At 38.2% G+C, this 24,282-nt stretch overlaps 1 protein-coding gene across 4 annotated transcripts in view; it reads right to left on the bottom strand.

Annotated features, from left to right (window-relative positions):
* Window positions 1–24,282, bottom strand: part of SBNO1 (strawberry notch homolog 1) — a 57,178-nt gene that overhangs the window by 6,806 nt on the left and 26,090 nt on the right. For 3 of the 4 annotated variants that reach the window (XM_035016863.1, XM_035016865.1, XM_035016864.1), the window contains exons 12-31: window positions 24,118–24,223; window positions 23,829–23,982; window positions 22,683–22,865; window positions 21,557–21,654; window positions 19,598–19,749; window positions 17,854–18,051; window positions 16,853–17,020; window positions 16,584–16,759; window positions 16,024–16,155; window positions 13,761–13,896; window positions 12,322–12,434; window positions 12,161–12,232; window positions 11,593–11,692; window positions 8,096–8,170; window positions 7,235–7,381; window positions 7,055–7,149; window positions 6,868–6,960; window positions 2,966–3,103; window positions 2,271–2,347; window positions 696–889 (exon numbers count right to left, since the gene is read on the bottom strand). In XM_035016863.1, the coding sequence (XP_034872754.1) occupies window positions 696–889; window positions 2,271–2,347; window positions 2,966–3,103; window positions 6,868–6,960; window positions 7,055–7,149; window positions 7,235–7,381; window positions 8,096–8,170; window positions 11,593–11,692; window positions 12,161–12,232; window positions 12,322–12,434; window positions 13,761–13,896; window positions 16,024–16,155; window positions 16,584–16,759; window positions 16,853–17,020; window positions 17,854–18,051; window positions 19,598–19,749; window positions 21,557–21,654; window positions 22,683–22,865; window positions 23,829–23,982; window positions 24,118–24,223 (2,607 nt within the window). The remainder of the gene's footprint in view (window positions 1–695; window positions 890–2,270; window positions 2,348–2,965; window positions 3,104–6,867; window positions 6,961–7,054; window positions 7,150–7,234; window positions 7,382–8,095; window positions 8,171–11,592; window positions 11,693–12,160; window positions 12,233–12,321; window positions 12,435–13,760; window positions 13,897–16,023; window positions 16,156–16,583; window positions 16,760–16,852; window positions 17,021–17,853; window positions 18,052–19,597; window positions 19,750–21,556; window positions 21,655–22,682; window positions 22,866–23,828; window positions 23,983–24,117; window positions 24,224–24,282) is intronic. The other variant, XM_035016866.1, reaches the window with a different exon arrangement.

Here is a 24,282-nt window from a genome sequence, read left to right as displayed (position 1 = left end):
AGTATACGTCCTGGGTAAAGGAACTTTAACTCCTCTCACCTGGGAACAGGGGCTCAAGATTTCACATAAGCTGGTGCATGTGCACACCTTTTGAGAAAACGAAAAACCAGGCTTTTGACTTTTAAATGGTGGAAACTAATTCAAATCCAAACTTGCAATAACCGAAAATATTTGAGGGTCAAAAAAATGTTCACGGACTCTGGCCCACAGACTGCCCATCTGCAACCCATGATAAAAATGGAAGGTTGTGGCAAATGAAACAAACATGAAGCAGCAGGGATCCCTGCGAAGCCTGTCAGTGAGTGAATGGTGGGCACAGCTGGCCCGCTCTGCCCATGCTCTCTGCACAACTCCAAGCCGGCCTCTCTGCACAGTAACTTTAGTTTCAGTCTCTGTTTGGCTCAGTGAATGTAAACAGTAGACTTCAGGGACTCCTCGGCAAGAGGCTGGGCTTAGTCTTTACACCAGTGAGGAAGGGGAGCAGGAACAACTGAGAGCAGCATAAAATAAATGACCATATCATAACTTAAGCCAGAATCAACAAAGGCTTAACTTCCATTCAACCTTTCAAGAACATATAAATCAAGCTCTATTCCACTACTGCAATAGATACTGAGATTTTAAAATGTAAGAATCAAAATTAAAAAAAGGATCTGATTTTTTCCAACAGCTCAACCCCCCAAAATTAGACTCACCTACAATCCGTTGTCCATCCTCTGTTCTTAGCCGAACTATCTGCATCTTCACATTTGTGCCACTGACAGATGCCAGAACACCTTCAACCTTTGTCCAGACACTCAGAACGGAGCCACATAATACATAATACGTGCGGCAACGAAGACCTATTTCACAAACTAATCCCAAGCTGGCTTTTTTGCAGTTGCCACGCCTAGGACAGATAGGGGGGAAAATATATATGTATATACATACACACATGCGTGCGCACACAAACACACACATAAGGCTTACAAAGTCTACCTATGTTTCAAGTGGAAAATGTCCTGGCACGATTTGCCTTTCTTTACTGACAGTTTCATAAATAACATCTTTTGGCATATTGGATTATCCTTTCCAATTTAAGGTATCACTGCTGATTTAAGTTTCTAAGATTTATTTTAGAAAATAAAATTTCTGAGTCTTGACTCCTTGTAAAAGGTTTGACTTACTGGTTTTGATATCCATTTAAAAGGTCTGTCATTTTAACATCCATTCATTTACTATATTGATGCTAGTTTATCAAATAATTTTGCCAGTTACCTCTAAAAATTATTAAACAACCAATATATTCTAAATCATGTAACTAGGAAAGGCTTCAGCAAACCAAAATAATGAAACCAGTAAATTTTTTAAAAACTGTAAAACAGGAAGACATGGTTTGTGGTTAAATTTACATAATTGATCAATAAAATTATCTTTCAAATAATAATTCAAGAGAATACATAGTACTGGGCACCTTTCTTGCTAATACTCAAAGCAAATGTTTTAGAGAGGATTTTTGTAAGTTAACTTTAAAAATATTTTATCTTGAAAGCCTTTCCTAATTTCCAAAAGCACTAATATGCTCTCAAAATGAAAACAAAACACTGCTCCTATCAAATTTACCTACCTACATGTGTCTAAAAACCACCTAGCTAAATTCATGTATATCCTATATTCCTTTTCATAAAGTGGGCTGGATATCCTATTGACTATTTAATGGGTAAGAAAACAGTGAGACCTATGATCTGCAGTGTATTAAAATATCCCATACAAGGCCCTGAAATGAACATTTTAAGAGGTATTTATTACACAGTGACTTGAAAGAACACCCCTCCAGCCAACCTAGTAGCACACCAGGATCACTTCCCAGGCTCAACAACACATTTTCTGGTGCTGTCAGCAACTCTTAGTTTCCTACAAGTTCCCTAGCCTTAAAAATGAAACTGATTTGGGACACCAGTAAAGTTTTTAAAAAAGAAAGGAAAAAGAAAATAAAGGAAGGGAAGGAAAAAGAGAAGGAGGGAGAAAAAGGAAGTCTTAACAAGAAGAATGATGGTCAAGTCCATACTGCCAGACAACAGTTGGTCAGAAGTAACAAAGCATTAGTGAAGAACAGAGGGGACACCTAGAGAGTGTGTGGTCCACAGACATACAACAAGTATTTCTGATAGAAGGAATGACACCTAACAGTAATCTGTTTGTAGACTTAGACAGCAAAAGAGCGAAGGTGCTTTTAAATTAAATCTTGATCACATTTTGGAAAATATGGTGAGAAACATGAAAATACTAACCAATAAGCATGAGTACAAGTATCTGCAGATGAATTATACTGATCTAACCAGTGGATCAGGGCATCATCTGAGACTACCTGTGAAAATAAGACAAAAATTCCATTGAAACAGTACTGTTTTAAACAAACTGGTTGCCTTCTTATGGTCTCTAAAGCCAACTTATAGTCATCTCGATACGGACAATCTGGCCCTTGCTACTGCCTGCATTTGCATGCCATTCATAAAGTCCTGCCATTAGGTACTTCCTACATAATAAATGTTTCAAATAGCTAGTTTAATTATAATTGTTTACAAGTGAAACTGGCTAGGAAGAACAGTAATATAAGGTAATACTAAAAATTAACAGTAATGTTAGAAAAAAACTTAGTCATTCACTGTTTTACTACAAATTACTGCAAAGTATAAATATGGCGGTTCTAATTTCTGTAGTTAGCACTGGAAGTTTCCTTTTTTGACAACACAAGTTGTTTCAAATAATCGTCGTACAATTTTCTTAATGGTTGATAACATTAAGACTGGGATTTTAATATAACAACACTTGACAACATGTTTTCTGAAAACAATTTTCCAGTAATCAAATAGAAAAACTGACAAAATAACTTTAAATATAGATACATAGCTCTCCTAAACAGTTTCAATATATTATTATTAAAAAAGTATTCATAAATAGTATAATGTACAAATGAAAAAAATACCTTCTTATATTTCTTTTTTAGATCAGCATAAATTTCTAATTTGAGCTGTTTCCCAGTATTTGGTCTATAAACTAAGAAAAGCTTCTTTTTAGGGTTCACTTCTTTAACTAAGATGGCAGTTTTCTTGTTGTTCCTTATCTATTTAAAAAAAAAAAAGCGAGAAAGTATAAAGATTTGTGCTGTACACTTTAAGATAAACTTGTTGTTTGTACCATCATATTAGCAAATGCAATCCTTTGAAAGACTGTAATGCCGAGTAAGCACATGAATCTCTAACTATGGGGGAGGACGGCAGTTGCTCATCTCCCTGAGTTTCACAAGGCCCCACCCAAATGAAAGTTCTGGGATCCTAATTGTGAGGTATGCTGAACACATATGCTGAGGGTCAAGATACTCCTTAGAAGATTGTTTTGAATAAAGCTTTAAAGCACAAATGTCCAGTGGAGACAATTTTGAACACGGACTTGTTCTAGTCCATGTTCTTGCCTCAGACATCCATGAGGGAGGAGTCTAGGTAGTGGGGCAGGCTCTTTAGAGGAAAATCCTTTTACCTCTACTCTATGTTTAAAATTTTTCATAATAAAACGTTGTTTAAAAATGTTCCTCTCGGGATGCCTGGGTGGCTCAGTCAGTTAAGCATCTGCCTTCGGCTCAGGTTATGATCCCAGGGTCTTGGGATTGAGTCCCGAATCGGGCTCCCTGCTCAGTTGGGAGCTGCTTCTCTCTCTGCCTGCTACTCCCCCTGCTTGTGCTTTCTCTGACAAATAAATAAAATCTTAAAAAAAAAAAAAAAAATTAAAAAAAAAAAAAAACTTCCTCTACTTGAAGTTACAATGAAACATGACCTCCAAGACAACGATTTTCATCACCCATGGTTCCCTGCATTCATCTACTAATCCATCAGGGTTGTCTCTCCCTAGGGTTGCCATTAAGAGTGAAGTGAGAGGTCACATGATTTGTAAACAGTAAAGCTATGACAGGAAAAAGCCAAAATGTTGAGCAAACAATACATAAATATGTACTCAGAAGTGGAAGAAATGGATGCATCAGACAAACGATGTAACTTACATATATTTTTAATTTTTTAAAAAAGTTGGACTTATGGCAGAAATGTTAAGAGGAAGGAGTTATTAAAAGGCCCATTAAACTAAAGGAAAATTAAGATTAGAAAAATTAATATCTCCTCTAAGAATGGTGAATAATTTCTAAGCAATAATCTCTGGAGGAAAACTGAAGGAAAAAGAAAAGTTTCAAAGTAAAGAAACTGCCAGCTCCTCTACAAAACAAATTGCTCACTGAGCTACTTTTGATATTAAGATAGTTCTTACACTGATAAAAGAAAAAAACTTAGTATTTTACTTTTCTCTTCATGGATATTAAAAAATCCTTTATCGTTTACTTGTTCAAATGATTTAAACATTATTTATATAATTACCACAAAGTCTATAAAACAATGGTTAAGGTAAAAATTACATTTTACATGTTTTATCAGTTGATGTGAAACATTCAATAGAGGTATTAGAGTACTTAGAGGACAGTGTTTAAAGCATGTAACAGTGCAAACTGTCTTTACAGTGTCAAGTTAGTTCAGTGTAATTACAAAATAAATCATCACACCACAGTGGAAATAAAAGTAATTCCGACATGGTTTTCTTAATGTTAACACATGGTAAACATTTGTAAAGCATGTCTGACAAACAGCTGCACCTTCCTGGAATGATGCCCCTTCTAAGGCTGCCTCTCCTCACATCCAATCACCTGCTGCCATGCAGGAAGTAACAAAGGACCAGTATTACCACATCCTTTCACTCAAAGGAAGATGACGATCAGCACGTTCCTCAAAATCTACCAATGTGTAAATTCTGGCAATAATTTGGAATGAAAAACCAATAACCAAGATCCTAATCTGCACCAATCAAAATCCCATCTAAGGGAGAAATCTGAATAAAATCTGGTGAATTATGTAATAGTGATATAATGCTGGTTTTGATATGTTACAGTTTTGTAAAATGTTACCATTGGTGAAACTGGTGTACAAGGAACTTCTCCATGACTTCTCATAACCTCATGTGAATCTACAAATGTCTCAGTAAGATTTTTATTTGAAAGATTTTAATTTACTTATTTTAGAGAGCGAGCGAGCGCGCGCGCGCGCAACTGGGCGCTCGTGAGCCGGGGGAGGGGCAAAGGGAGTGAGGGAGAGAATCTCAAGCGGACTCTGCACTAAGCGCGAAACCCAACGGGCTTCGATCTCATGACCCTGCAATCATGATCTGAGCCGAAATCAAGAGTGAGACACTCAATCTAATGAGCCACCCAGGCTCCCCTCAATAAGATTTTCAAAAAAAACAAAATAACTTAATCAGGAGCCAGATTCAGTTTGAGAGCTTTGCTCTTGGATCAAGGACCAGTAAAATCAGGAGTGCGACCAAACTGGGCCCTGACGCTCCTAAGTTTAAGAACAGTGGAAGCGAGAGAGGGAGGGAGGGGAAAAGGAAGAAAAAAACAGTAAGAAAGAATAGTAGAAACTATACATAGCCTACAAAACCTGAAGTATTTACTATCTGACCCTTTATAGAAGAAGTTTGGGGACACCTGCTCTAAATAGCTTATTTATGGTCTCACACTGTCGCTGGCATAACCATATATGGTCTCTTTTATGCAGTTACATCTTGAACCTGGTCTTCGTTTACAGTTGGGTCTCTCCACAAATTTGGCAAATAAAAAAATGTGGTATATACATACAATGGAACATTGTTCAGCCATAAAAATGAAGCACTGGTGCAGCACCTGGGTGGCTCAGTCAGTTAAGCATCTGCCTTCGGCTCAAGTCATGATCTCAGGGTCCTGGGATCGAGCCCCATGTCAGGCTCCCTGCTCAGCATGGAGTATGCTTGAGATTCTCTCTCTCCCTCTCCCCCTGCAAGCAGGCATGCACACGCGCTCTCTCAAACAGATCAATCTAAAAACAAACTAACTCAGGGAGTAATGCTTCCAAGAACTAGAGGATTCTACTGCAGAACAGTCTTGAAACAAAACAATTAGAGACAGTAACTAGTGAGAGGTGAGCATTAAATTTAAATTAATTACCTTTAGAGCTAAGATTAAGTATTAAAAGAAAAGCATACTTTCGAAGTGCCATACTCTGAGAATGCAGAAATAGCACAACTATGTTTTAATGAAATGAGAGAATGGGGGAAAGCAAAAAAATAAAAAGCTTACGCTTTTTTCCCAAAATTATTTTCAGGGAATATTGGGGTATAGTATAGTATCAGTAATCTTTTATCACCCTGTGTGCCATGGAGAATAAAGATTATTACTGTAGAAGAAAAGGCACACAGATAAAGATCAGAGGTGACATAAAAATCCCATAGTCTTTAACAGGAAAATTCAAGATACTGTACCAGGACTATAGATGATTACATATATGCATGCATGCATTTGTGGACGTGCATATGCCTGTATGTAAATGTATGGGTATATACACACATACATATTTACACTTCCGTCCTCTTTAGCTCTACCCACAAATACTAAGGAATTATTTACACTAACTAAAAAAATGAATCTTTCAGATAGAAAACTTACTAAAGGCCTACAGAACTAAATATGAATGCAGTCCTTTATGTAGGCCTAGAGAAGATCACTGCACCACGAAACAAAGGCGTCCAATTAACTAAGAATGTGTAGTAATTCAAAACTCACACTCAGTAACACCCCTCAAAATACATTAAATGAAAGCGTCTATAAAAGGACAAACCCAGTTACAATGACAAGTTATCAAAACAGAGAAAACCTAAACAATTGGAAAACCGGCACAAAGTAGATAGATAATTGCACTGCTGACAACAACAATGCATGATGTATCTGAACAGTTCACATGGCAAGGAGACAAGTCTTACTTGCAACGACAAGTAAAAGCCATCATCTGGTCCTGTCAGCTCAGCCCAAATCTTGGTAGCTTCCTCCCAAGACATTCCCCTCTCCACACTAATCTGTAAAAGAAATAATACAACTTAAATGACACTCATTTCTGTGAGTGCCGATGACAGGTGGTTACGCCTACACGTGCACGTTTCCCAAACTTACAGTGTATAACTCTACGTGACCAGAAGTGGAATATCCTGGAGTCAAAAACTTCTTAACATCACTTTTCCTCACTTTTTCATCTCCAGAACCAAGATCTTGAACAAGAAAAAGCAACATATAAACGGAAAAAGAACACATTATTAGGAATACACAGGACATTTTCAAAATTTCTCCACTTACCTAAAATTCCCATATCATATCTTCCATTTTTTTTGGCATTTTGAACAACCGCTGTAAGTGTGTCTGCAAAATACTGAAATAATGCGTTCTGCTGATGTACTTCCATGCCCAAAATTCTATTTAAGAATTTTCCTATGTTGTTATAATCTGTAAGAACAAGATTATATGAAAGATTTAATGCATTCAAATAGCAATTAAAATCCACTTGCCCCTGGAACTAAAATAAAAAACAAAAAACATTTATTCATCTAAGCCTAGACCAAGTCTCACTTCTTCCACTACGGTCTTCCCTTACACCCACAACCTTGTACTGCTCCCAGAACAGAGCTATAATTTGACCATTTCTACCTCTAGCAATTAGCACGACCAATACATGCTCCAAAGATGGTTGCCTTATTCAATTTGTGCACTGTCAAACTTCACTTACTGAAAGTACAAACACAATTTAGCACATGAGAATGTTTGTTCTCCAACATGAAATCTTGACTTGTAAAAAGGTCTAAGTGCTGTAAGTCTGTGAAGCTCAACTTTGGGTACAAATTTAGAAGCTTCAGAAACATGGGAAATTACCAAAGTCTAAGCCTCAGCACTGGCTTCGGTATTTTTTAAAAGCAAAGCCGATCATACATGCAACTTGGGTTGAGAATTGCTGCTTTGCAGACAGAATAAAGGTTTAATCTCTTTTGAATAACCACAGTAGCAAAAACCACCAAGAGTGCTTTATGAGCACTCAAGAAGGAGGGATTGAGAACTACAAACTTGAAGCTTCCCCTTCAAGTTGACAAAAGCATAAAGAAAATGGTCTGTAATGATACAGCAATGGTTATGTCTTAGGTCTATATACAAAACTCATACTCTTACCTTTATCTAGAGTAAGAATTCCTGAACGATCTTCTACATTTATCAGGCCAACTCCTATCAGTCCTTGTCGAACATCTGTCAGAAAATTAAAAAACCTTATAACCCAAATAATTCAATGAGCTATTATCCGACTAATCAAACTAGATCAAGTTCTTTTTTCAGATGCTTAACCGACTGAGTCACCCAGGAACCCCAAACTAGAACACAAGTTCTAGCATTAAAACACAGCATAAGGTATTTTTCAGTTTCTATTAGCTGAATTAAATGGAACACACAGTCCTCAAAGGTGTTTTAGGCACTCTGAAATCCTACAGTACTCAAACTTCATACTGTATTATCTCTATACAGTTGTCACCTACAGAATATAAACAATTTTGAACATATAGACTAGCTGATTAAATAACTGTGTAAATAAGCTATTAATCTTGTTTCCCTCCCACACATTATCAGTATAGACAAGGTGCTGCAAAAGATAAGCAACATGTGTAACAGTTAACACGTTTTGAATTGTTACTGAGAAGGCAGTTTATGGGGCTCTTTAATACGTGCCAACCCAGACTTACAGAACAAGGGCGCTAAGAGAAAAGGGCAACAGAAAAGGAAGCATTATCATATCCTATTTACAAATTTAATAAATCAGCTAATACTCTGCTACATGCACAAAACTGTTTAGATTCTGCAGGTGACAACTGTGTAACCAAAAATTCTCCTTTTGGAAACCAATCTTATGGGGGGAAATCTATATAGGATAGCCGTATAATTTCAACACTGTTTGTGATGGTGCAAAAAATTGAAAACCACCTGAATACCAATAAGGGAATGATTAAAAAAAGAAACTACTGTATAAGCCAGCTGCAGAATATTATGCAACTGTTAAAAAAAAATGTTAGTGCTATAGGTACTGGGTTGTAAGAGGTCTCTGTCTAGGAGGTATGCAATGAGAAAAGTACACTGTAAGTAATATTAAAGTAATATTAGCAACATTTAAAAGAAAAGCTGTGTTTAAACAAACATGGAGAAAAGATGTGGCAGGCTGCCCCTGGTTCAGATTGTCAACATTGTGACCTCAGCAGGTGAGAATGGAAGGTGGGGATTAAGGGGAGAACACAGACTCTTTATTACCTTTTTTTTCATTACTTATAGTAAGTAACTCATAATTTATTTTTCTTAAAGATTTTATTTCTAAGTAATCTCTACAAAACCCAACATGGGGCTTGAACTCACACCTCTGAGATCAAGAGTCACATGCTCTGCCAACTGAGCCAGTCAGGTGCTTCAAGTAACATGTAATTTTATTTTATTTACTTTTTTAAATTTTTTTTTATTTTTTATTTTTTTTTTATTTGAGAGAGAGAGACTGAGAGAGAGAGCATGAAAGGGGGGAGGGTCAGAGGGAGAAGCAGACTCCCTGCAGAGCAGGGAGCCCGATGCGGGACTCGATCCCGGGACTCCAGGATCATGACCTGAGCCGAAGGCAGTCGCCCAACCGAGCCACCCAGGCGCCCTTTATTTACTTTTTTAAAGATTTTATTTATTTATTCATGAGAGACAGAGAGAGAGAGAGAGAAAGGCAGAGGGAGAAGCAGGCTCCCAAGGAGCAGAGAGCCCGATGCGGGACTCAATCCCAGGACCCTGGGATCATGACCTGAGCCGAAGGCAGACGCTTAACCATCTGAGCCACCCAGGCGCCCAGTAACATGTAATTTTAAAATTACAAGTAAACGGAGTCATTTTAAAAACAACAAAAACAACAACAACAAAAGAAAAGCAGAGAGGAAAGGAAAGGGAAGAAAAAGAAAAAAAAAAGTCTTTATTGGTTTTTTTGCTTTGTTAATGCCATCAGTATGTCAATGTGGCTTGTACCAATACTAAATACTGGTTTCCAATTGGAAAGGACTTTCTAGTGAAAGTCCTAACTCTACAATGATAATATTTCAAGTATCTTACATCTACGTATTTTCCAAAATATTTTCACAGCTTCCTGAATTATAAAATAAATGATCAAAACTCAAAACCATCTAGACTACTTACATTTATGGGCAAAATATATTCTACCAATTTGAGAGATAGGTCAAAGAGTTTCTATAGCATATGCTGGACTTTAATATGGAAATTTCCAAACACATACAAATGCAAAGAGAACATTCTATGAACCATATACACGTATCCGTCACACAGTTTTAACTATGAATACACAGCCAATTTTGTTTTATCTACACCCTATGCCAACCTCCACAGACTACTTATGTCGGTACTTTAAAATTAAATTTTAAGAACTGGCATAGTGATTTTAAATTAACAAAACCATTTTCTTCTACTAATCTAGTATTAACATGCAATAAACTGTCAAGAGCACAAAATACTTCACATGAATGAAATTTAATAATCTACTGATTATAAGAGGCCAACTTAGGTGTCTATTAAACTTTAATTTCTCAATTTTCATAGTTTATGTCCAAAGAAAATGAAAAACAAAAGCACATGTCAGAAGACATTTTATCCAGAATCTATAAAGAACTTATCAAACACCCAAAGAACAAATAATCTAATCAAGAAATGGGCAGAAGACATGAACAGACATTTCTGCAAAGACAACATCCAAATGGCCAACAGACACATGAAGAAGTGCTCAACATCACTCAGCATCAGGGAAATACAAAACAAAACCTCAATGAGATACCACCTCACACCAGTCAGAATGGCTAAAATTAACAAGTCCGGAAACGACAGATGTTGGCAGGGATGCGGAGAAAGGGGAACCCTCCTACACTGTTGGTGGGAATGCAAGCTAGTGCAGCCACTCTGGAAAAAGTATAGAGGTTCCTCAAAGTGTTGAAAATAGAGCTACCCTACGACCCAGCAATTGCACTACTGGGTATTTACCCCAAAGATACAAATGTAGTGATCCGAAAGGGCACATGCACCCCAATGTTTATAGCAGCAATGTCCACAATAGCCAAACTATGGAAAAGGCCTAGATGTCCATCAACAGATGAATGGATAAATAAGATGTGGTACATATATATACAATGAAATATTATGCAGCCATCAAAAAATGAAATCTTGCTATTTGCAATGATCTGGGTGAACTAGAGGGTATGCTAAGCGAAATAAGTCAATCAGAGAAAGACAATTATCACATGATCTCACTGATAGGTGGAATTTGAGAAACAAGACAAGAGGATCACAGGGGAAGGGAGGGAAAAATGAAACAAGATGAAACCAGAGAGGGAGACAAACCATAAGAGACCCAATCTCAGGAAACAAACTGAGGGTTGCTGGAGTGGTGGGGGGTGGGAGGGATGGGTAGCTGGCTGATGGACATTGGGGAGGGTATGTGCTATGGTGAGAGCGCTGTGAATTGTGTAAGACTGATGAATCACAGACCTGTACCCCTGAAACAAGTAATACATTATATGTTAATTTAAAAAAAAAAAAAGGTTTTAGTGCCTACTTTGTACTCATTTTTCTCTTCTGTGATTATTTTTAAAAGTTACCTTTAAAGAATTCTCCAGGGTAGTCTGGAGGTGGTGATACCATAGGAGAATCTAGGTTGACAATGGATTTCATGACAATTTCTAAAGCATTTCTTCCATACTGCAATAAAAAAAAACAAAAAAATTTAACTAGTCAGCATTTGGATACATTTCAATCACATGACCAACTGAACACTATAAACACTATTATGGTAACAAAGATTCAAAAATAGCAGGACTCAATTATCTTTTTATATATATATTATATACTATACAGCCTAGTGCCTAGTTCACACCTATGCACACAACAGATGTCCAGTAAATAATTTCATTTCTGGAAATTCACACTTGATTCATTCACAAGTATTTATTATATTCCTATTTTCTAACAGGAATGAAAATAGGATTATACTGCAGAGTTGACCACCAAAGATCAGATATGTGAAAATCTTATAGGACGTTATCATTTTACAGTGAAACCTTAAGAAGAGGCAGTTTTAAGTTTTAAACAGTAACCACTTTCTCTTTTTGTTCACCACAGACACCACACATTTACCAAAAAATACCAGATACTGAAAACTGAACGTACCTTATTATCAAAATTGAACCTGCTCAGATCTCTAGATTCTGTTGCTCTTCTGTCACCATGTGTAAGCGCTCCCTATCAAGACATAAAATTTCCAGTCAAAGCAAAGAAGACAGGTTGTATTCACCATCTTTTACACACAACTACACAACCCAAGAACTTACCAAGCTCTCAAGTCTTTTAGCAACAATAGAAGCAAATCTTTGTTCCCCTGCCAATTCAGAAATCAGAAACACATACTCGGGAGCAGTAACTTGGTTTGATCTATGAGTTCGTCCTGTAAAGACATTAAAAATACTGTGTTTACCAGATACAGAGTATTCTGAGATCTATTCCTAGCATCTTAACACTAAGATGGTATTCAGAAACCCATTAAGAGGAAAAATTAAAGAATATAACAATTACTGGACGCCTGGGTGGCTCAGTCGGTTACCCGGCTGCCTTTGGCTCAGGTCATGATCCCAGGGTCCTAGGATCGAGTCCTGCATCAGGCTCCCTGCTCAGTGGGGAGGCCTGCCCCTCCCTATCCCCCCTCCTCCCCACTCATGCTCTCTCTGTGTCAAATAAATACGTAAAATCTTTTTTTTTTTTTTAAGATTTTATTTATTTATTTGAGAGAGAGAGAATGAGAGACAGAGAGCACGAGAGGGAAGAGGGTCAGAGGGAGAAGCAGACTCCCTGCCGAGCAGGGAGCCCGATGCCGGACTCGATCCAGGGACTCCAGGATCATGACCTGAGCCGAAGGCAGTTGCTTAACCAACTGAGCCACCCAGGCACCCCAAATAGATAGGTAAAATCTTAAAAAAATAAAGAACAATTACTGTAACTCCCCCAAAGGTACAAAATAAAAAAAACGGACTTGAACAACATCCATATTCAGAACAATTCTCCTCCTTACAAAAGAACAGGAACTGCCACAGAACTGTTCAATGATAAACGTATTATTACTTCTGCCCCACTTGGGTTAACCACAATGGTGCTGAAGCACAGCTGCTCTGGATTCTTCAAAAAAAAAAAAAATTTTTTTTTTTTTAAATTTTATTTTAGAGAGAGAGAGAATGCACACACGGTCTGGGGAAGGGGAAGACAAGCAGAGGAAAAGAATCTCAACTAGACTCCCTGCTGAGCACAGAGGCCGACACAGGGCTCAATCCCGTGACCCAGAGATCATGACCTGAGCCAAAATCAAGAGTCGGATGCTAAACTGACTGAGCTGCCCAGGAGCCCCAAAATTATTCTTTTAAATTATCAGGTCACAGGGACATGAACATATAAGGCAAGGGAAGAGCAATGTATGTCCTCAGTAAAGCCACCGAGGACATGAGGTGGCAGGTGCTCTGACCAAGACCACATGCATCCTGAAGATCGATAACAAAGATACTCCCGAGGAACCCTGTTCTGAGATATAATGCCAGAAACCCCAAGAAATCCAACAAAGATCTTTTACATTTCTTAAAACAGGTAAGAAATGTATTCATGTATTCTATAGTTTTATATGTAATACACAAACAGCTCCAAAATCTACTCCATAGGTTTTGATGTGTACACATTTCCCCAGTGATTCCTAGCTATCTATTAAGTGAAATTCAATGTAGGAACTTACCAAATTGCTGAATTGCTCTATCAGCACTCCAGGGTAATTCCAAAGTCATATGAACTCTTCGCCTTTGATTTTTAGCTCTCCGATCTGCTTGTAATGAAATACCCGAGCTGGCAGCTTCTGAGATAATAGCAATATTCTGTATCAAATATAAGGGGGAAAATGATCACCTCTGCACAAAGACAAGTAGGCAAGTACCCTAAATAAAGTTCTTAGAGTACTAGTGGCCCAATACCTATTCTCCCCTTCTTCCTAAATTATAGCCCCCCCCCCTTCCCCAATTTAGGCCAGGTACATGGCTGCTAAGAATCAAGACTACATTTCTCACTTTCCCCTGCAGCTAATTGTGGGCATACTCCAGTAGGGTGTAGATGGTATGAACATTTAAGAAATGTCCTTAAAAGTCAAGGACATGTCCTTCTCTTCTTTCCTCTTCTCTGCTGCATGGAATATAGAGGTATAATGACTGAATCTGAAATAGGTAACTTGAAAATGGAGTCTCACATGTTAAAGGAATAAGACAGAAGTAGCATTATCTTCAAAGAGCCATAAGAGCACTGGTTTACCTATGCAAACTTGTACATGGAAGAAATTATCTTCTACCTCCTTTAAGTCAATACGATTTTTAATTTCCTGTCACTTAACAGCTAAAACTAATTCCAACTAATACAACTGTAATGCACCCGGGCATAAATTCATGAAACAAAGTATGTAATACAACTGATAATACGTCTACTTAGTCTTTAAAATATGTAACATGAGGGGCACCTGGGTGGCTCAGTCAGTTAAGCATCCAAACTCTTGATATTGACTCAGGTCATGATCTCTGGGTCATGAGAGCAAGCCCAGTGTTGGGCTCCATGCTCAGTGGGAAGTCTGCTGGAGATTCTCTCTCCCTCTCCCTCCTCCCCAGTTCTCACGCACACACTCTCATTCTCTAAAGTAAATAAATAAATCTTAAAAAAAAATATGTCACACAAGCTACTAAATGTATTTATAAAAGACAACTTTGGGGGCTCCTGGGTGCTCAGTTGGTTAAGGGTCTGACTACGGCTCGGGTCATGATCTCAGGGTCCTGGGATTGAGCACCAAGCCTGTGGGGAGTCTGTCCTTCTCCCTCTGCCCCTGCCCCCTGCTCATGCTCGGTCTCTCAAATACAAAAAAATATTTGTTTTTTTTTAAATATTTTATTTATTTATTTGACAGAGAGAGAGGGAACACAAGCAGGGGGAGTGTGAGAGGGAGAAGCATGCTTCCCGCTAAGCAGGGAGTCCAATGCGGGCTTGATCCCAGGACCCTGGGATCATGATCTGAGCTGAAGGCAGACACTTAATGACTGAGCCACCCAGGCGCCCCAATAAAAATCTTAAAAAAGAATAAAGAAACTTTGATAGTGGTAACTATCCTTTTTTTAGTTGCAGAAAAACTCACTGAAATATAAAGAAATATGTGGTTAAGTAGAGATTTTATTTTACCATTTAAACTAAGGAATTAAGTTTAAGTGGTACTCCTATTTTTTAGAAATCTCATCAGCAAACGCTTATGGCAATTCCAAGTAGATGGGGAAGAACTAGCCTGAGAATATCAAAATTGACTGACATTTACTGAACAGTATACAAAAAGCCTCTGGCAGCAACCAAGGTCTCTACAGTGGTGAGGTATGCAAGCCAATCTACACATCATTCAGAACGATCATCCTGATGTGACATGTCATAGCAGTAAGAGAAACAGCAAAACCAAAGGACACTAGTAATCTGGGTATGCTTAAATATACTTCTAGAGTCAAAATTAGACTGACACTGGAGAGTAGCATTAGATATGAATCTACTAAGATGTCCTAAGAGAACACAATATTTTAATACTCTGATTAAAAATTTAAAAAGCCTCCAAAGTTATTAAGAGCCACATCTAATTCTGTGCACAATACTTTATTACATTCAATTTGTGAAAAAATGAAAATGTGTAAAATGTTCAGTGATTATAAGCAATTATTACTAAATATTCATTTAAATATACGGATATTGTATTTTCATTGAAAAGCATTCCACAGGGCGCCTGGGTGGCTCAGTCGGTTGAGCAACTGCCTTTGCCTCAGATCATGATCCTGGAGTCCCAGGATCAAGTCCCACATGGGGATCCCTGCTCAGTGGAGAGTCTGCTTCTCCCTCTGACCCTCCCCCCACCTCGTGTTCACTTTTTCTCTCTCAAATAATTAAAATCTTAAAAAAAAAAGAGAGAGAAAGAAAAGCATTCCAGAAAAACATACCTTATCTCCATCCATAAATCTTTGTTTTTCCGTGATATTTAGTATTTCCACAGGGACATCAAGTTCAGATCTTGACTCATAAGATATGCTTCCATCATCATTGCTTACAACCCTCCCTTTGCGACCAGTCATCTGCAAAGCCAAACAGTCACTTACAGTTAAGGTACCTGATTAAGATGCAAGAAGCATAGGACCCCTGCATTAGAGAAACTTGGTGGGACAGAAGGGGATGGTGAAACCGACACGCACGGTGCAGCTTGCCGTGTCAGGGAGAGAACAATGCAACACAGTCTCTGGTTTTTGACAAGTTCCAATTCCAGCAGAGAAAGCAGGTGTGTGGCAATGATCACAGAGGCTGTGTGACATGTACAATAACAGATCAGTGTGTTGAGTAAACACACAGATACTAAGGACAAGAATACACTGACTCTAGGATGACAGAGAACGAAGGTTCTAAAATCTAAGAGAAAATTAAGACAATTACGTGATGATATCCAAAATATCACTCATTCTAACCAAAAAAAGGGACCAAGACACAGCCCTGATCAAGTCATATTTACCTCAGCAACATTCTCAGGGCCACCAAGTTCATCAATAAGTTCATCCAAGGTATTAGGAGGGAGGTCTTCAGCTAATTTCTCTAGTTTATCAAGTAGGTCTTTCTTCATCTGCTGGGCCCTTTCCACAGCATCCTGACTTGTTATAAGGCTACTGTTACTGTTGGTGTTACTGTTAGCTAGATAAAGTACATTTGTTAAAAATCAGTACAAAGTTTAAGTACATTTTAAAAGTACATTTCAACAGACAAAGCAAGCTTCCCCATAGATACCTGGTGCACTGTTAGGAGCAGGCAAAATTACTGGTGTAGATGAAAAACTAGGTCGTTTTGATCCAAGACCTGATGCTAATAAGGCACTTTGAATAGAATCTGGATCTATACTTTTCTTTTTTTTTTTATCTTTGCTTTTTTTGTGATCTTTTCTGATTAACCAGGGATCTGAAAGTTAAGGAAAGATATGTGTCAAATCATTTGTAAAAGAAGCACAATCTTCAAAGGAAACAACGCTTGAATTTTTTGTATTAACCGGTAACTTATAAATCATCACCAACTTCGGTGGTCCAGTATATCCAATACACTATAAGGTACAATTCCATAGTATGAGGTTAAAAATCACTGCACAAGTGACTGGGTGGCTGGGTGACTGAGTCGGCTGAGTGTCCGACTCTTGGTTTCGGCTCAGGTCATGGTATCAGGGCGGTGAAATCGAGCCCCATGTCGGGCTCCACACCCAGCGCAGAGTCTGCTTGTCTCTCTCCCTCTGCTCCTCCCCCTACTCTTCTCTCTCTCTCTCTCTCTCTGGATAAATAAAAATCTAATAATAATAATAATAATAATAATAAATCACTGCACAAAACTGAGGCCACTATCTCACACAAATGAGCTAAACTACAAAAAGACAGACAAGCTCGGGGAGGAGTTCTCCACTAAGCAAAGATTAGATTCTGTGCAATGATTTGTACTGCACTGGGGGAAAAAGAGGTTTTATTTATTTTTAAAGATTTTATTTATTTGACACAAAAAGAGAGAGCACAAGCAGGAGGAGTGGCAAGTGGAGGGGGAGGGAGAAGCAGGCCCCGTCCATGGAGCAGGGAGCCCGATGTGGGGCTTGATCCCAGGACCCTGAGATCATGACCTGAGCCAAAGGCAGACGCTTAACTGACTTGAGCCACCCAGGTGCCCCGAAAAAACAGGTTTTAATACAATATCCCATTTCAAACACACAGAAATAACTATCCTTTCATTAACATTTAATATAGTGACAAACTTACCATCTTCATCATCCTCACTAGACTCATCTCTGAATGGGTTGAAATCATCGTCATCTCCGGAACTCATGTTTTTAGAGCTCTCATAGTCACTTTCTTCATGATCAGACGCGTCAGATTCACTTCCACTGTCATCGGAACTGCTACCAGTAAGGCCACCTACTTTTCGTGCTTTTTTGGCTTCTCGAGTTATTTCTTCACCTACCCTCAAACCCAAAACAAGACAGTCAGTCCAAACACACTCTTCTAAAGATCTAGAAAACTACATTTAGTTCAAGAGTTCTTTAAGTGAGAAATACACAGGAAAAACATTTTAAGTGTGTAAATTTCACAAGTGTTAACCTTTTAGATTTCCATAAGAAATCAGGTTATGTTCAATTATTAAGAAGAAATTAGACACTTAAATACAAATTCAAGACTGCGTTTAAGTGCACATTTTAAAATGAATTCAAGACACACAATCTCCAGCATTTTCACAGTTCAGTTGTGAACAGGTTGAGAGCAGAGACCTAATAATTACAGGTTTATAGAATATTTAAAAAATAAAATACTTTAAAAAATAATATATGGAATATTTATACAAATCTATAAAACTGTATTTGTAAAAAGTCAAACAAGGTGCTGATTTGAATTATTTTATTGAGTATTCAGGGAAGACATCTGGAAGGTGCCTGAGTGGCTCAGTCGGTAAAGTGTTCAACTCTTGGTTTTGGCTCAGGTCATGACCTCAGGGTGGTGATATCGAGCCCTGAGTTGGGCTCCACGCTGGGTATGGAGCCAGCTTAAGATTCTCTCTCTCCCTCTGCCTCTGCCCCTCCCTACCACTCATGGGTACATGCTCCCTCCCCCTCTCTAAAAAAAAGAGGAAAAAAAAAAGGAAAACAAGAAGACAAAGACATCTGGAACAAACCATTGAAAGTTTACCTATTAACGAGACAAATGGTAAAAAGAACATAATTTAGGAAAGAGAAACATGACGATGTAACCATTTTAAGATGTCACTGATTCTAAAACATAGCATTACTTTTTTGCCACAATAAAAAAATATTGTCAATTATAATAACCAATCCACCACTTTCAAGCATATTAAAAATGTAAAAAACTGTCCTTCTTAAAACAGATGAAATAAGGTTAAAGTGTCAGCCGTGTGTTTAGAACACACCTAGCATCACAGACAGTTGTTCCCATAGAAGTTATCGCCATCTTGAAGAAAGCCTGTGAAGTTAACTTCTGAAAGCTGAACAGCTTACTGAGCATCTAAACACAAATCCAAGTTGGCTATGATAAAACATCTAATAAGCACTAGGTGTATCCCTAAGAACTAAATAATAACGAATGCCTCTTTAAAGAAGACTAAAAACACCGTACGTATATATGCATATGCAGCTTTGGCAACGGCAAGGCCCAGATTTTGCTTTCCATATATTGCCCACTAGTTGTGTAAACCTGGGGAGATTCCTTAAGCTTTTAATCTTTCTGTGCCTGTGTGTCCTCTGTCTAGAAAACAAAAAATAAGACCTATTTTCATATGGACCCCTTATGGGTTAAATGAGGTAATAGAAGGCCAGTGCTTAACATAGTGCCTAGCACCAACCTGTCCCTTGTGCATTAAAACTACGTAAGCAACAGTGAGAATATGCAACCACATGCCAATTTAAAAGGCAAGAAGCTCAATCCCAAAATGCAGCTGCTTCAAAACGCTCAAATTTTTACTATTTTCAACATCATTTAAAGAAAAAGAACCCACCTTTCCGCTTCTTTACTTTATTTTCTTTACAAGGACTATCTCTTGGTGAACTATTGTTACTTGGAGCTGTCAAATCAATTCCTAGCAAACTATAAAGTTTTTTCCGGTCTGGAGCAGGGAAGTGTTTTTCAATAAGTGACTGCAACACTCCTCTATTTATACAAGAGAAAAGGTGACAATTAGTGGTTCAGTCTGCAAAACAATTATATATAAAGTCTTACTAAATATATTCTTATGTGGTGCCTGGGTAGTGCAGTCGGTTGAGCATCTAACTCCTGGTTTCGGCTCAAGTCATGATCTCATGGGTTGTGGGATCGAGCCCCCTGCCAGGCTCCATGCTCAGCAGGGAGTCTGCTTGAGGTTCTCTCCCTCTGCCCCTCTCCCTGTGTGTGCTCGCACGCTCTCTCTCTCTCAATAAATAAAATTTAAAAATATATTCTTTAAAACATATTTCCTAAAATAAATATACCGTTTAATACTACAAAATACTGATAATCCAGCTGAAATAAATTTAATATTCTAGGCAAAGGCTGTTGAATTGAAATATAGTTCAAGCCCAGCCAAATATGTGATGTTTACATTTTCTAGTAATTACATTAAAAAGTGAAAGAAAACTGGAGAAACTTTTTTTTTTTTTTAAAGATTTTATTTATTTATTTGAGAGAGAGAGAGAATGAGAGAAAGCATATGAGAGGCGAGAGGGTCAGAGGGAGAAGCAGACTCCCTGCCGAGCAGGGAGCCCGATGCGGGACTCGATCCAGGGACTCCAGGATCATGACCTGAGCTGAAGGTAGTCGCTTAATCAACTGAGCCACCCAGGCGCCCAAAACTTTTTTTTTTTTTTTTTTTTAAACATTTTATTTGGGGCGCCTGGGTGGCTCAGTCGTTAAGCGTCTGCCTTCGGCTCAGGTCATGATCCCAGGACCCTGGGATCGAGCCCCACATCAGGTTCCCTGCTCAGCAGGAAGCCTGCTTCTCCCTCTCCTACTCCTCCTGCTTGTGTTCCCTCTCTCACTGTGTCTCTCTCTGTCAAATAAATAAATCTTAAAAAAAAAAAAAGATTTTATTTATTTGACAGAGAGCCCGACACAGGGCTTTGATCTCAGGACCCTGGGATCACACCCTGAGCTGAAGGCAAACGCTTCACCGACTGAGCCACCCAGGTGCCCTGAACGTTTTTTTAATGATGTATTTCAGGATATAGACTAGTATCATATATCAGTGTATCACTTCAATATGCAATCCGTGAGATGTAAAACATTACTTTAAGTCTTGTATTTTATATTCACAGCATATCTCAATGTTGGACTAGCCACTGATAGGCGCATGTGACTAGTTCCTATCATTTTAAACAATGCAGTAATAGGCACACAAGTATAGAAAAAGACAGATTAGTAGATGCATGTTTTGCTTTAGAAGCAGTTCTGAATTATATCCATCTTAAAAGGAGCCACGTGAATATATCTCTGGACACAAGAGATAGTATAGTGGGGCAAAGATTATTTTGCTAATTTTACTATTAGAGTTAAAATTGGCAGGGTAGGCAAATAAACTGAAAACAATGCCTATATCTTCTTTTTAAAATTCTCATGATTGTCTACAATTTTTATACTACAGATAACTAAACTTAGGGGCAAACTCTACGTATTGCTCCTCTGGATAATGGTAATTTCAAACACACAAGGCTCAAACTGAAACTGAAACTAATCCAAGCTCTCACAGATTTCCAAGATCTACAAGACAAAAATCACACCTTTCCATTAGTCCAAATACTGGGCACAATATGGTCAAAATGCTTAACAATCGAGTACTTCTATGTTACTGTTTTCCAATGGGTATATTGTGATGAACATGAACAGAATGCAAAAACTAAGATCAGAAATGAATCAAAACTTTTGCCTCCAGGAAATACCAACACTTAAACTAATCTAAATAAAAACTCAAAACCAAAAACATTACTTGGCCGTTGAAACAAAATCATTTAATTCTCCTCCACCCTCTTCCAAGGCTTCTAACGTTCTAGCTTCTCCTGTTGATTGCAGACCAATTACAACACACTGGAGAGAAAAATAAAATTATAAATAAAACTATGCATGTGGTTTCTTAGGACCTATTTTAAATATTTAGCTTAAAAAAAAAAAGATTTCAAACAAGAATGACCCATTTTTTTTTTTAAAGATTTTATTTATTTGACAGAGAGAGACACAGCGAGAGAGGGAACACAAGCAGGGGGAGTGGGAGAGGGAGAAGAAGGCTTCCCACTGAGCAGGGAGCTCGATGTGGGGTTCGATCCCAGGGCCCCGTGATCATGACCTGAGCCGAAGGCAGACAATGACAGAGCCACCCAGGCACCCCAAGAATGACTCATTATTGCACATGTGTGCTCATTTATTTATTCTACATATATCTGAGGCATGTTATGTGTAAAAAACCTAGCTAGGAAATAGGATTACAGCAGTGGACATCAATTGAAGTCCCTGCCTCAGTTCTCTGTACTTTAAATAGATATGTGTGTGTGTGTGTGTGTGTGTATATATATATATATACACACATTGCTAAAAAGAAAAAAACCGTATGGCAATCTATACCCACACATCAGCACTAGCTGCATCTATGGATGGCCAAATTACAGCAATTTACTTCTTTATGTATTTTTTGAGCTACCTAAGTTCTACATAAATAGGCACTGCTTTTATTTTCTTTTAAAAAAAACAGATTTTAAGGGCGCCTGAGTGGCTCAGTTGTTAAGCGTCTGCCTTCAGCTCAGGTCATGGTCCCAGGGTCCTGGGGTCAAGCCCCACATTGGGCTCCCTGCTCAGCAGGGGGCCTGCTTCTCCCTCTCCCACTCCCCCTGCTTGTGTTCCCTCTCTCACTGTATCTCTCTCTGTCAAATAAATAAATAAATAAAAATCTTAAAAACAAAACAAAACAAAAAAACCAAAAAACCCCATAGATTTTAAAGTCTTACTATGTTAATACTTTAACTCTCTTTCAGAAAGAACAGGCTTTACAAGTAGAAAGCCTGAACACCCAAAAGACTAGGAAATATAACCAAAGAATAAATCTCTCAATGTGTCCAACTTACTTTTCCATTCTTGATTTCTTCTCGAGCTAGTTGCACAACCCTTTTAACTTTGGATGCTATGCACAAGTATTTGAAAAATCTCTGATGCGCAGACCAGAACTGACCCCACATGGATTTCTTCATGCGTTGCTCAGCATCAATCAGATCTGCGGCTTGCTGAAATCTCTCTCTGGCAATGACCCACTGAAGATGCATAATCAACATTTTAGACATTTCATCTATGAGTGTGAATTACTTAAAAATGACTGATTCAAGCAAAATAATGGTAGGTACAAGACTACTTAACATTAATTTAACTACTTAACATTAATTTAACGAACCATATTCAGTAACTTGGGAATCTCTAAACAAATGTTTTTCAGGACACTCATACAGAGTTGCCTCTAAATTCTTACTAGCTACTAGAGTCATTTCAGGGAATAGTTACATTGTACTAATTTTAAATAGTACATTGTAATTTTTAAAATTATGCAACTTAAATAAATGGCTTTTTAAAAAAAGTTTAAGTGATTTTTACACCCAACACGGGGCTCGAAATCACAACTCCAAGGATCAAGAGTCGCATGCCCTCCTGACTCAGCCAGCCACGCACCCCATTACAAATGGCTTTTTTTTTTTAAAGGATTTTATTTATTTATTTTACAGAGAGAGACACAGCGACAGAGGGAACACAAGCAGGAGGAGTGGGAGAGGGAGAAGAAGGCTTCCCACTGAGCAGGGAGCTCGATGTGGGGTTCGATCCCAGAACCCTGGGATCATGACCTGAGCCGAAGGCAGACGCTTAACGACTGAGCCACCCAGGCGCCCCACAAATGGTTTTTTAAAATAAATTACTTTGGGGAGCCTGGGTGGCTCAGTCATTAAGCCAGTTTGCCTTCGGCTCAGGTCATGATCCCAGAGTCCTGGGATCAAGCCCCACATCGTGCTTCTCCCTCTCCCTCTGCCCCTCCCCCACTGCTTGTGTTCCCTCTCTCACGGTCAAATAAATAAAAAAATCTTTGAAAAAATAAATTACTTTAACAAAGAGAAAGCTTAGAAAATTAGGAAAATAAGAATCTAGTGCCTTATCTGTTGTGTTACAGCAAAATATACTCTTGTGGGCTGAGAGACATTAAAAATACTAGGAATTAACAAAAAACTTCTCACCAGCTTGACTGCTTTGTTATACATTTTCACATAGCTCTGAGAAAGAAGAACTTCCTCAATTTTGAAGGTCACTCCAGTAAAGCTCAGCTGTCGAGCAATGTACATTCCTCTAAGCTTCATATCCATAGCAACTATTTCCATGGCACCAACACCTCTGAATAAAATTAAAACACACAGTAACTATCATTAAATATAGTAGGGCTTTAATATAAGTGGGAAAGGTTTTAGTGGTAACACCTCTTTTAGACTGCAACCGAGAACAAATAGTGTATACTGTAAATTGCTTTACCTCCGTTCTACTGCTTGGATAAAATCACTGAATTCTCTAAATGGAGTTCCCTCACCCCATATTCCAAGACGGTTCATATAGGCCATGTTTCGTGGTTCAGAAGCACCTGAAAAATCCCAAAACAAAAAATTTTATAGCGGAAAAAATAACCTACACATACCTTTC

The sequence above is a fragment of the Mirounga leonina genome, unplaced genomic scaffold (genome assembly GCF_011800145.1).
Source record: "Mirounga leonina isolate KUSES-001 unplaced genomic scaffold, KU_Mleo_1.0 Mir_171, whole genome shotgun sequence".
NCBI classification, from domain to species: domain Eukaryota; kingdom Metazoa; phylum Chordata; class Mammalia; order Carnivora; family Phocidae; genus Mirounga; species Mirounga leonina.
Note: the sequence above shows the minus strand (reverse complement) of the source record. Positions and strands in the feature narration are given on the sequence as shown.